General features: G+C 35.1%; 1 protein-coding gene across 1 annotated transcript in view; it reads left to right on the plus strand.

The window, feature by feature from the left end:
• The window catches only part of ADAMTS3 (ADAM metallopeptidase with thrombospondin type 1 motif 3), a 289879-nt gene that overhangs the window by 254956 nt on the left and 20832 nt on the right, over nucleotides 1-14091 (plus strand). Inside the window, exons 13-17 of the mRNA XM_001374936.4 lie at nucleotides 2116-2291; nucleotides 4919-5052; nucleotides 6002-6125; nucleotides 10350-10430; nucleotides 13132-13295. Of these exons, the coding sequence (XP_001374973.1) occupies nucleotides 2116-2291; nucleotides 4919-5052; nucleotides 6002-6125; nucleotides 10350-10430; nucleotides 13132-13295 (679 nt within the window). The remainder of the gene's footprint in view (nucleotides 1-2115; nucleotides 2292-4918; nucleotides 5053-6001; nucleotides 6126-10349; nucleotides 10431-13131; nucleotides 13296-14091) is intronic.

A 14091-nucleotide genomic window follows, 5' to 3' on the forward strand; every position in this document is an offset into this window, starting at 1 on the left:
TTTGCTATCATGTAAGGGCCACTCTGACATAGACCTGTCTTCTGCCAGCTAATTGAGAGCTATCTTTCTAATTAAATAAAGAACTCCACACTCCATAGAGAAGTGAGAGCTTTTATATGCTTTTGTTCTCTTTTCCCCCCTGCATTGCTTCTTTTGTCTTTGTAATTTGTGGCTTCCTGAGTTGCTGTATTTCTTCCTTTCTTGTATTCTGTTATCTGGACTTTTTGCACAACAAATAATCTGCTCCTATCTGGTTTCCTTTAGCAATGCCTCAAATGCTTTTCTCTGACAGAACATATGTTTAAAAATTATTTAGAATATTTTTCCATGGTTACATGATTCATGATTTTCCCTACCCCTCTTCCCTCCTCCCTCCTATAGCTGACAAGTTATACAAGGATATATATATATATATATATATATATATATGTATATATATATACATATATATATATATATATATATATATATATATAAAATGAAGAGTAGGCTCAAGTTTGCAAAGTGTGTCAACTTGGGTTGTGTTTTAAACTCATTTGCTCTTTGGAATACATTATTCTATTCTTTTTTGTAATTTCTAGTTGAGGCAGAATAGTTTTATGTTATTCAAATTTCTTTTCATTTACATTTAAAATTTTTCCTGTGTTTGCTTGCAAAATTTGTTGCTTGTCATTGAAATTGTTCAATTTAACCGCTATGTTCCAGGGTTGTTAGAGTTTTTTTTTGTTTTTGTGGTTGTTGCTGTAATGTTTTGTTTTGTTTTTTCCCTGGGGGGTGGTCTGTGGATTTTTCAGTAATCATTTTACTCTCAATGTTCAGAAATGTTATATCTTTATTATGTTCAGGTTTTTTAAATTATATTTTTCTAGGAGTTATATAATTCTTGAGTTGTTTCTATGCATCACGTCTTCACGATCAATATGTTTGGCTTGCAGAGATTTCCTATTTTCTTTTAATGTTATTGATTCTTGCTTCTCTTCTTCAAGACTATTCTTTAATTCTGAGTATTTACATTCCCAATCTGTTATTCTGTCTTCTGTTTCTTTGGTATAATTTGCTATTTGAATGGTCTTAAGGATTGGAGAAATTATCTAGTCTTCCATCTTGTTGGGCACATGACCCAGAAATCTGATTGACACTTTTCACACAATACCTACTGTCTTATGATTATGCCCTGGGGGTGTTGACACCTTGTCATCTTATGATTAGATTCTGAATTTTCTGTGACTATTTCAAACATGCAGGAAGGGAACTAAATCCCTCTCTCTTTCTTACATATGCCATTTATGCCTGTCTTTCCTCTTTTCCTCTCTTTTTTACTTCCTTCCTCTATTTCCTATATCACTTTCTTTATCTGTGGCTCTCTTCTTCCTCTCACCCTGTCTTATTTCTTTATCATATACTTGCCATCCTGGAGTATTAGGAAGCCTAAGAAAATTATCAGACTTGCATCTTGGGTCCTCTCTTTATCCCATATTTCTTCTTGATGACTTTCTATTCTATGACTGGAGGGAAAAGGAGATGAGGAGATGGACTGATGGAAAGAATCACCTATCTGCATTTCTGTTATCTAGAAAAGCATCCTCCTCAGAAATAAGCAGTAGTTTTCCAGAAATGTTTCTAAAAGAAAAGAAAGATTCTTATCTGTCTTTGAGTTGAGCAAAACTAAGGAGGCCTTTCTTTGGCTGGGATTTTTAGAACTAACTGTCTTCTCTAGCCCCTATTGTCAGGCAAGAATTTGCTGTTAATGTAGTTTTCTGCCAAGTGGAGCTGTGACCTCCTGCTTTCTCAGGATGAGATTTGACCATTATTTCCATCAGTAGGGATATTCACTATGTTAGGGGACAGCAATCACTTTTCTGAACACATGCTAATTTGTTCTTGTTTTTGTTTTTCTTCTTTGTGCCACTACCATCAAAATGTACATTTCTTAATTTTCAGCATTTGCCTTATATATGCTATATTTCCCCGTGTGGTAGAAAGGTTTTTAAGCTGGAAAGTCTTGAAGTTGGCAGCCCAAAGTTTCTGGCATTGTGCCCTTGGGTCCCATGGAAGGATACTTACCCTTTTGGCCCAAGAGCCAAGAAACCTTTTCAAAGATTATCTTTTGTTTAGGCCAATCAATGGTGGTCAGGATTGCCCTGGTGTTAATTTTGAGTACCAGCTTTGTAACACTGAAGAGTGCTCAAAGCACTTTGAGGACTTCAGAGCCCAGCAATGCCAGCAGAGGAACTCCCACTTTGAGTATCAGAACAGCAAGCACCACTGGCTGCCCTTTGAGCATGCGGATGGTAAGTAGAAGCCTCCCGGGGCTCCTCTCTTACCAACAACTCTTTGACATCTAAGTTCAATGTCTATTGAGCTTAGTGAATTTGACTTGGTGACACAGGAGGTAAGTGCTCCTGAGTTTTCATGTGTTAGGACAAGTTAAGGCTAAGAATTCACTGCTGCCTCCTGCTTTGGAATGGGAAATGTGATGAATGATGCTAGGATAAGGATCTTGGGTCCAAACTCAACTCTCCTTGCTGGACAGTAACTCTCAAGCATGTTGGCTAAGCACACACAAACACACACACACACACCTTTGTGAAACACGACAGTATTTAATGAACAAAAATAGACACTGAGAAACTTTTCTTATTCAATAAAAATTTGTAATTTTATTGATGTACCATGGTAGGAAGAGGCTGGAGAGTTAGAGAAATTGGGTTCAAATTCCACATTTAATGCTTTCTTCTTATATATGACTATATACCAATCATATAATCCCCTTTATAGGTCAAATGAGGGTGTTGGACTATGCTCCAGTGTCTATACTCATCCCCTACCTCTAGTTCTATGATCCATAAAGGAAAGGAAAGGTAAAGGAAAAGATAGTGAGAGGTCAGGGAAAACACAGAGAGGACAAAAAGGAAGGGAAAAGGGGAAAAAAAGGAAATGGAAAGGGAAAGGGGAAAAAAGAGAGGAGAGGAGAAGACGGAGGGGTAAGAGGAAGAGAAGGGAGGAGAAGGAAGTGACCTTACCACACTCTTATTCTGGCAATCTCAACACCTTTCTTGCCTCTCTCATCTGTTTGTAAGGAGAGAACAAGATGAGATGCCTCCTCCTCTAGCTGCTTTCCTCGCAGAGGAATGGAATGGTCAAGGAGTGGCCAGCTCAGCCTTCTGTTTGCAGGAAGGGAGTTCTGAGTGTTTCCAGTCCTTTCACTTTTGCCAGGATACACTCACAAAGGAGACAAAAATTACCTTTTCCTATTAGGAAAGCTGGGGAAAAATCAGGACAATTAATTCTGGACTGACCAAATAACGCTACTTCTTCCCAGATTTTATTTTTCTGGTAGAAGCTGGTATTTTGGACTCCAAGAATTATTAAGCCACCAAGAGAAGAAGTTCAATGAAAGGAACAAGTATACAAACCTGCCATCCACAAGACTTGAAAAAGAGAAACCAAGGCATCAACTGAGAGACAGTTTGCTTGTACACAATGCAATTTATCTACTCTGAGGCAGATTTTTTTTCCTTCAGTGTTTTGATATTTCTATTCTGAATCATTCTGAGAAAATCCAGCACTTCTTTGATAACTTTAGAATTGGGGATAATATTAGCTTCTCAGCATCCTATCTGTGAATGAAATGGGACTTAAAGGCATTTTAAAATTCACTTTTACATTTCATCTTCATTGGCAGTTTTTAGTGTACTGATAAATGGATTTAATTTCTGCCTGAATTATTACTTGGAGTCAGGAAGTCTTGAGTTGAGATCTTGACTCAGAAACTCATTTTGTGATCTAGGGCTAGTCAAATAAATTTTCTGCCTCAGTTTCCTTATATATAAAGGGAATGATAATTGTTGTTATGATAATCAAATGAGATAACCTTTGGAAAGCACTTTTCAAACCTTAGAGACCTATGTAAATGCTTAGTTGTTGTTCAGATATTGGTGTCCAACTCTTTGTGACCCAGTTTGGGATTTTCTTGGAATGAATATTGGAGTAGTTTGTCATTTCCTTCTCCAGTCAGTTTTACATTTGAGAAAATGAAAGCAAATAGGGTTGTGACTTGCCTAGGATCTTACAGCTAATAAGTTTCCATGGCTAGATTTGAATTCAGAAAAATAAGTCTTCTTGACCCCCAGGTTTGTCATTCTATCCACTGAGCCATTTAACTGCCTCTTATATGTTATATATAATATATAATAGCATGCAATATATAGTAATTTTATTTAGAGTAAATCAAAGAAAATAACCATGAGATGACAACACAGTATTAAAAGTGTATAACCTCCTTTAAAATGTACCATGCTCTAGGTAGAGCAGTAGATAAAGCCCTGGGCCTGAAATTAGGAAAACCTGAATTTAAATATGACCTTAAACACTACTTGTGTGACCTCAGGCAAACCACTTTATTCATTGCCTACCTCAGTTTCCCCATTTGAAAAATGAGGATAATAATCTCACCTATATTCTGGGATGGTTGTGAGGCTCATATGAGATAATATTTATAATATGCCTCTCTATAGTAGGTGCTTAATAACTGCTTCTTCCCTTTAATTCTTACTCTTGTCTTAAGTACACATGAACAATTTATGTTAAAGCTAGTGTTTATTAAAAACCCCAAGAGCCAAGATATTATATTCAACCAGTCTCATGCTCCAAATAAATGGTTTTTTTCTTTAGCATCAGTTAAGGCCAACTGGAATAAGTCTCAAAATCTGTGCCAGATTCTTGTGCTTAAAGTTCAGATCTGCATTTAAATACCGAGAATATGAATTTGTCTCCTGGGCATCCTTTCTTTTTATTTATTTATACGGTATCCCTTTTGACTTCAGGTGACTGTCTTGAAACTTTCTATTTTAACCATAAAGCCAACTATTCAAGCCATCCTCTTAAATGTGAACAGTTGTTCTTCTCCACTCTGCAGCCAACAAAAGATGCCACCTTTACTGCCAATCCAAAGAGACAGGAGATGTTGCTTATATGAAACAGCTGGTGCATGATGGAACCCGTTGTTCTTACAAAGACCCATATAGCATATGTGTGCGAGGAGAATGTGTGGTAAGTCCAAAGGAATTCCCAACTAATTGTTATGCATTATGTCTTATTTGGGGCAGGGGAGTGTTATTTGGGGCAGGACCAAGTGGTTACTTGGTCCTTTGAGTAATTTCTTAGCCCTTGGATAAGATCCAAGACAGACCCACTTTACACTGAGTTTAACCCTTGCAGAATAGGGTAATAGCATAATTCTGGAAAACTGTATTCTATTTTTATACTCAAGGCAAGTGTCTCTCATTGTTCTTGGAAAAGGAAGCCAGATGTGGCGAAGGCAGCCATAGACATAATAGCCCTTATAGTGATGGTAACAGTAGTAGAACATGGATTACTATACTTGGAATCAATAAGACCAGAGGTAGAATTCTTCCCCAGGAGTGAGCAAGTCAGTTAACCTGTCTGTGCCTCATTTTCCTCATCTGCAAAATGGGGATAATAATACCTACTTCACAGGGTAGTTGTGAGAGCTCAAAGAAATATTCACTAATTAATTTGCAAAGCTTAAAGCACTTTGCTATTATTAATAATAATTATTATTACCCATGGGACTAATAATAAGTCATTCTCTCTAGGCTTCAGTTTATTCATGGAAAAGATCAAATATACTAATATATAAAACTAAAATGTACTATAATTTTACTACTAGTTTATATGAGGCAAGTAGTGCAAATTAATAAAAACCAGGGAGAACAAAGTCCCTACTATCAAGGAGTTTATACGAGTAAAGATATCCCTAATCTTATTTACAATTTATTCCATGTCATGACAGAAGGGTAGGGAATAAGAAAAGATTTAATTAACTCAATTTTACTGTTCTCAATCAATTTTTTTTAAAGAAAGAGGAGATGGGAGCCAAGGAATGTTGAGAAGTTTCAGATCCCATGTATTCTTGTTGGGCTGATCTCTAGTGTATCACAGTCCTAAACTGGCAACCTTGATGGTTGTTTTTCTGCAGAAAGTAGGCTGCGATAAAGAGATTGGTTCCAATAAGGTCGAAGATAAATGTGGAGTCTGTGGAGGAGATAATTCTCATTGTCGCACTGTGAAAGGAACATTTACCAGAACTCCCAAGAAGCCTGGTAAGATCTGTGTTTGCACACATTCTTATGTTTGGATTGATGTGGTACGTTGTTATTTACAAATAAGAGATTTTCTAAATCCTTTCCCCTTCTCATACAAGTCACTAAATCCAAAGTGGTATGTGTGTATATGTGTTCATGCTCATGTGTGTATGTATGCATACTGTTGTTGAATTTATAATTTGGTTGGTTAGCATGCATTTATCTGTATACCAATTTGTTCATTTGGTTAATTTAGTGTAATATTTTTAGGATATATATATATATATAACAGACATATAATTATTTTACTGAATTCATGAGTACCTCAGCACTTACATGGGAAAGACAATTTCACATGAAGATCAAATGATTCTTATTTGTAAACTAACAAAAAAAAACAGCAAGAAGAACACTTAGAATAGATAAATCTTTTATTTAGTAATTTGCTTTGAATTTTTGATTAAACTTGCTAAGGTCTGACAAAGAATGAAAAATCTTGCATCAGTTATTTTAGTTTTATGTTCTGTGTTCTTTTTATCTCATTTTATTTTAATAGCAAATAAGTTTATTCTATCCCCATGTCTACTAGGAATCCAAATATCAGCCTTTATTAAAATCACTTTTAAATTAGAATTAAGGTTCCACTAAAAAGTGAAATGACTGATGTTTGGTTCATGATGTCAGATGAAATAATATCTGTAGGAAACAGCTTGTTCCATCGGTTAAAATCACAAATAACATACAGGAAAGTACAAAACCAATTTCTGTAATTTTCATTTAAGCAATAAACTATAATTTCACTGATATCGAATTGAAAGTTGACTTTATCCTCTTGATCTAGAAAAACTGGAGATTTAAAAGATGAAAATAAATGGCCATCTACTCCATTAGGCACAACCGGATTTTTTTTTTCTCATCAATTGACATTTTAGAGTAAAACAGTGAATGAAATGCTAGACATAGAGTCAAGAAGACTTGAGTTCAAATCCTGCCACAGATACACACTAGCTATGTGACCATGGGCAAGCCTCTTAACTTATTTGTGCCTAAGTCTCCCCATCAGTCAAATGGGGATAGTAATAGTCTCTACCTCCTAGAGTTGTTATGGAGATTAAATAAGATAACATAGGTAAAATACTTTGCAAATCTTAAAGCACTATTATTAAAGGCATTATTATTATTAAAAGCTAATAGTATTATATGATCATAGAAGCAAGAGATTCTATGAAAGGAAAGGAAAAATGCATATTAATGTTAACTTGCATGTCTAGTTTATAGCAATTTATAGTAGTATTTAAAGTTTTAATGGATGATTCTAACATGATGCAATATTTAACTCTTTTCTGAATACAAAATAATTCACAAAAGTGTTGTTTATTCATTTCAGTCATGTCCAACTCTTTATGACCCTATTTGGGATTTTCCTTTAAAGATCACCTTCTTAAGATTAAGAGTATTGCTAACTTTCAGTAGTAGCAAGTGTTTGCTCATTTCAAAGATGATTGGATCCCAAATGTGGGTATGGTATTTGTTTGGGATCAGGTCAAGACCATGACCAAAACTCAGAACTCATGGGATAGACAGACGACAGCTTCTCTGTTCATTTTTGTGTTTCTCTTGTGAGGATGCAAATCTACCAAAATAACTTGAGTCTACTCAGAATGAACCTTGCCAGTGTAAGGATGTTAGAGAAGGCTTTATTCATTCACAGAGATCCACTCAGTTCAACATTAAGTTAAATCAGTTGCTTTACAGCCGTGTTGGCAATATAGTCATTCGAAGACTAATCAAACTCTTCCAACAGGGAAACACTTAAGCAAGAGATGCCAAAAGGAACTCAAGTTACTGGAAAATCAAATCTGCAAGTATCCAAACTTAAAATCATCTACATGATTTTTCATTCACACTTAGTCTTACTTTCATTGACTATTAAACTCATATTGACTTTATATATATATATGTAAATATATATATATATATATATATATATATGACAATGGGAGACAAATATAGTCAATGAAACAAGAAGACTTTGGTTCCCTAAAGCACTAACTTAAGACATTTTATTTAAGGGAAGACAAGAGGAGCCTTCACATTGCCCAAAGGAGCTCGCAATGTATCTCTTTCTGAGACAAAGGCAGCTAAAAATGTTCTGGGTGAGTTATGTTAATGGAAATGGCAGCAAGATAAATCTCTATGACTAGCAAAAAGGAGTTTGCTGCAAGTAGCTTCTGGAGTTTGACACTTAGAAGCATCCCAGGCACAGGCAAAAGTAGTACATTTCATGTGTTTTCTGATGCACAAATAAGATTTTATTACTGGGACATCAAGGTAGTGCATTCAATCAAATTATTAGGGCATTCTGGGAGAAAAATGAGTGAGGAAAACGCTTTGGTTGATTGCACTGGATTTTTTACTAAATTGATTCGTTAATTTTCCCTTTGATCATGGTCCTTGACATTTTCTCTATAATAAATTATCCTACACTACAATCTCTGACTCAGGGATGAAAAAAATAAATTCTTCTATATTAATGAACTCAGTTATGATGTTTTCCCTAAGTTTTCTCTTCTCTGGGCTAAATATCTCTACTTTCTTCAACCAATCCTCTTATTACATAGTTTTGAATAACAGTTACAAATGAGATATCCGTATATCCTTCCATCTATCATACTACTGTGAATTTTATAATTAGGAGAATGCATTGCAATGATTACATTTATTTATAGAACACATGATAATTATAAGGAGAAAATTGTCACTTATAACTTTGACAATAGTAGGATTTATGTAATACTTAAAAAGTAAGCTAATGCTATTAAAATAGTATTAATTTTTGGTGGCCTCAAAAATTGAGGTTGTTCAATAAGCATTTATTAATCTCTTACTAACTACCAGGCACTGTATTCATTCTGAGGATACAAAGAAAGTTAAAGGACAGTCCCTGCCTTGAAGGAGCTCACACTGTGAAGGGGAGATGACAAGCAAACAAACATGTACAAACAAGCTCTGGATGGGCCAAATGATTGGATCTGGATGGGAAATGATTGACAGAGGGAAGGCCCTATAATAAAGAGGGATTGAGAAAGGCTTCTTGTAGAAAGTGGGAATTTTTATGAGTCTTGAAGGGAACTAAAGAAATCAATAGATAGAAAGCATTCCAAGAAATATGGACAACCAGGGAAAATGCTCAGAGCTGAGATGTAGTGTCCTGTCCATGGGACATCAAGAAGCTAATGTCACTGATGGAAGAGTACATGGAAGAAGTAGAGAGAGATAGGGTTTAAGAAGACTAGAAAGGTTCATATAAGCAGTCAGCTAGTCAATCATTAAAAATAAATTATTAAATTAAAATATATTATTTTAATATGTATTTGATGTTCAAATTTTATAAAAATAAAATAATTACTAAAATATTAGTAAATAAATGTTTATTAAATTTATTGAATTATCAGTTATATACCCTGTGCTAGGCATTATGCTAAATGCCATAAAACATCAAATTGTAGTTATTGTTAAATTTTGTGGTTTGGCCAAACATAGAAAACTGATCTGTTTTTATCCCCTATAGGCCTTATTTGAACGTATTCACAATCGCCAATTAATTTCCCTTTTAATTTTTTCTTTAGAGTTTCTATCCTGACATAAAAGTGTTAATTCATTGGAGAATTAGCTGCCAGGAGTCATCATGTACAATTTTTAAATGACTAAGAAAGATGCAAATATTTAAAAATCCTATGAAGTGCATCAATCAGGGGCAGAAGCTGAGACATGATGGGTGTACAATGGGAGAATGGTCATTTGCCCAAACATAGGAAATGTACTGCCTTTGCTTAAGTTGTTGGTTGTTCTGACACCAATAACACGACAAGAGAAGGGATGCATAGGTTTGTAACAACAATTGATGGACCAATGAGTGTTGAAATGTGGAGATGGAGGAACGGGATTCAAATCTCAACTCTCAGTTGGACTAGCTCTTCATTGTTTTAGATTCAATTGAGGAAGTTGGACTAGTTGACTTTTATCACTAATTGATTTTTCTCCCCATTCATGAGTGTTCATCCCCAAGCAAATACAGGCTGTTACAAAACCTATCATCAGTGTGCTGAAGTGACAAATTGCATTTCAGTTTGCGTGTTCCGCTTTCTGCAAATAGAAGCAAAAATAATATAGTTTGCTACTAACCTTAGCTATTCCTTCTGTTTCCTTCTTGTGTCTTCCTGATTACTGAACGTGCAAAAGGGTACCTTAAGATGTTTGATATTCCCCCTGGTGCTAGACATGTGTTAATACAGGAAGATGAAGCTTCTCCTCATGTCCTTGGTAAGTATTTCTATCCTTGCATTCTGCATTGCATGCTAAGTATGGTTTGCTTAAATATTCAAATATCAAAGAAATGCTTTAGTTTCAAGGTCAAAACCAATATTTTTTAAAAGCAATAATTGCATAGAAATAAGGATAGGGACCAGCCCTGTGATTTCATTTGGATAGAGAGCTCCCCAAAGAAGAAACTCTCCTAATGCAAGCTTTCCCTGCAGTCTTAAAGAACTGACTGGGAGCCTTCGGTTTCAAGTGACTTGCCCAGGATTACATAGCCAATAAGAGGCAAAAATCAATCCAGGTCTCATTTTCTCAGAGCTCAGCTCTCTCTACTATATAGCATTGTTTTGTAGTGATCATATAAGAAGACTGTACCAGAATTTCACTTACTCATTGATCTATACTCTGTTTCCCTCAGAGCAAGATACAATTTAACTGAATAAGCATGTATCATACTCCTAGGTAAGAGATATGCTAAGCACTTGGGCAACCAGGATCAAAGAAGACTAGTCTTAGCCCTCAAGGAATTGAAAATCTAGTATACATATAACTAAAATGAGGCATAGACACAAATAACAAAACACTTGGGAGATTCAAATAGGGAGAGCTACATTGTGGAAGTTACAGGGAGTAGATAAGGGACAATTTTTGGTGCAGTGGATAGAAGGTTGGACATGGAATCAGGAAGATGCGAGTTCAAATAGTATCTCAGAGTTACTAGCTATGTGACTCCTGGCAAGTCACAATCTCTCTTGGCCTCAATTTCCTCTTCTTTAAAATGGGAATAATAATACTTGCCCCATGGGATTGTTGTGGGGATTAAATAAGTCAAGTACTTTGTAAACATTAAAGTTCTACATAAATGTTAGCTATTATTAGAAGAGGGAATACCCTAGCTATGCTTATAAGGAAGGTGAAGATTTTAGGAAGCAATAGATTATATTGAGAATTAAATGAGTTTAATAACCTGAGGGAAAATGAATTATATTAGAGCACTTGTCCATTGGTCATGCAAAAATAGAATATGCCACCTATTAGCACACCTGCTGATATTACATCTCAGATATTTAATAGCTAGAAGAACCACACATTTTGAGAGTATTTGCACCACTTTGGGGAAGAAAATCTTTATTTTAGCAAATCTCTTCCTGCCCACTCATATTTTCCAACTAGCATAATGATCTATATTCTCCCCAATGGTCCTCTGTTTTCTCAGCTGCTAATAATCCATTTGAGAAATAACCTATTCCTCTCAGATAGACAAATCACACAAATGGACTGTGACTTCTATTTATAAATACACATGTAGACTGCAAGCACATGGCCCACTATTGTTAAAGCAACAGTAGATTTTCATTGACCCAGTTAACAAACATCATTTGTTGCCTTAGTAGAAATTTCTTTCATTTTTACCTTAAAAATAGAGAAAGGAAATTATTTATACAAGTTTAGTTGAATTTGTGTTTAAATGGAAATTTTAAAGTTAATTGCCATTATTGTCATTTCAACAATAATAATTGCAAATCCTAAAGTTTTGATGTGATTCTTACTTCCCCCAAATTGTTCTCCCCCACCTCCCCACCTCAGGTACACAGTAAATTGTTATTTTTGTGGGCCATAAATGGTAGAATACTCATTATTTTCAGGTCATGTGCCAGACTTTACAAAAAAATGACTACAATACATGGGGTTTCACTCCATGCCAGTGAGGTTTTAAATGTCCAGTTCCAAACAAAAAACATGCTTATACACCCAATACCTGTTTATCTAGCCCTAATCTCTTTCCTATTTCACATTTCCAGCTATGTATTGGACATCTTAAGCTGGATGTCCCAAGACATTCTTAAAAATAACATGCCCCCAAGTGAACTTACTGTCTTTTCTTCCAGACCCTCTTCTCCTTCAAACCTCCCTATTACTGTTGGGGGCATGTCAGTAGTCTCAGTCATCTAGGCTCAGTATGAGAGGCAGTTGGGATGGCAGGTTAGAGTTCTGCCTCCTAATCAGAAAGACAAGCCATCAATCTCACTTCTGACACTTATTGTTCCTTGATCCTGGGCAAGTTACTTAACCTCTCTTTGGGAAATATTTAACAAAATAAGTAAAAATATAATACAATGTAGATAATATTAATTTGTGATTTTTCTAAATCAATATGGCACCACAGGAAACACTTTTTGTTTGAACTCGACAATCTTGGATTAGATTATTCCCTAAAATTGTCCTTTGCAAAGAAGGTACCAGTAGAATGAGATTTCTCACCCAGGAGTTCCTATCCAATGAAATCACATGTATGTCTGTGTATGTATATGTCTACACATATATATTTATATAAATACATGATATCCTAAAATATTTTATTGCATTTTAAGCCATCAAAGCTTAAATGTATATATGTATGTATTTATGAATTTGTATTATGTGTATGTGGGTATATATATATATATGTAGATGGAAGATATATATATATATGATCTTCCATCATCTTCCATGGAAGCTTGCTGGAGATACTAAAGTTAATATTCACTTTGGGATGCAGGAGTCACTTCAAAACAATGAGGAATACTGTAATTATTATTCTTGTCATTTTAATGATAATACAAAAAAAACGAGAGAAATAGGCTTTAGTATTTATAAGAGAATGGATTTACTATGAATACTTAGTTCTACCATGCTTAGCCCCTCAAACTTCCCTTTTTTTTAGCTATCAAGAACCTGGCAACAGGACACTATATTTTAAATGGCAGAGGGGAGGAAGCAAAGTCTCGGACATTCATTGATCTTGGCGTTGAGTGGGATTACAATATAGAAGATGACATTGAGACTCTTCACACAGATGGACCTTTACATGACTCTGTCATTGTTTTGGTATGTGGTAATAACAGTCACAGTGTCCTTGGTATCTTTTAAAAAAATTAAATTTCATTGTTAAAGCTTTTATATTGGTCAGCATATTTATTAAAATGTGTCTTCATTTGGGTGGTTTTAATTGGATTATTTGGGCTTAAAATTTGCTGCCACTAAGTTCCTTGCTTTTAGGAAATTTGGATTATCAAGTCAGCTTCTTATATTTTTTTTCCCAAAGTCTGACCTGAAATCAGTTACCATCCTCCAAACTTCAAATATGATTAACATTCTGAAAGAGTCAGAGTCAGAGTCAATAAACATTTATTAAGCATCTACTATGTTCTAGGCACTATGGTAAGTGCTGAGGTTACCAAACAAACAAACAAAAAGTAGGATGGCATAACACAACCCCTGTCCTCAAAGAGCTTACAATCTATTTGGAGAAGACAATACATAAAAAGAAGTTGAAGGGGTTGATGGGGAACAATGAAGTCCTAAAGTCAGAGCAGCAAATGGTCTGAGGAGGAGACAGTTCATTTTATGTTATAGAATGATGAGTTTCTGGAGATCGTGAATCTAGCAAGTCAAGTTGAAAGAAAATGATGAAGCAAAGTCTCTGGGTCCCTCCTCAAATGATGGTAGATCTAGGAGGAGTTCTCCAATATCCAACCTCCATGTCTTCCCCACATGCCTTCTAGTTAACAAATACTTTAATAAGTAAGGGGTGGAGAAAAAAAAAAGCCAAAATAAAGTACCATTTACCTATGGCTTATGACTTCTCTATCATATATATATCACTCTCAAACTAATTTTGAAA

This window comes from Monodelphis domestica, chromosome 6, assembly GCF_027887165.1.
Source record: "Monodelphis domestica isolate mMonDom1 chromosome 6, mMonDom1.pri, whole genome shotgun sequence".
Taxonomy (NCBI): Eukaryota; Metazoa; Chordata; class Mammalia; order Didelphimorphia; family Didelphidae; genus Monodelphis; species Monodelphis domestica.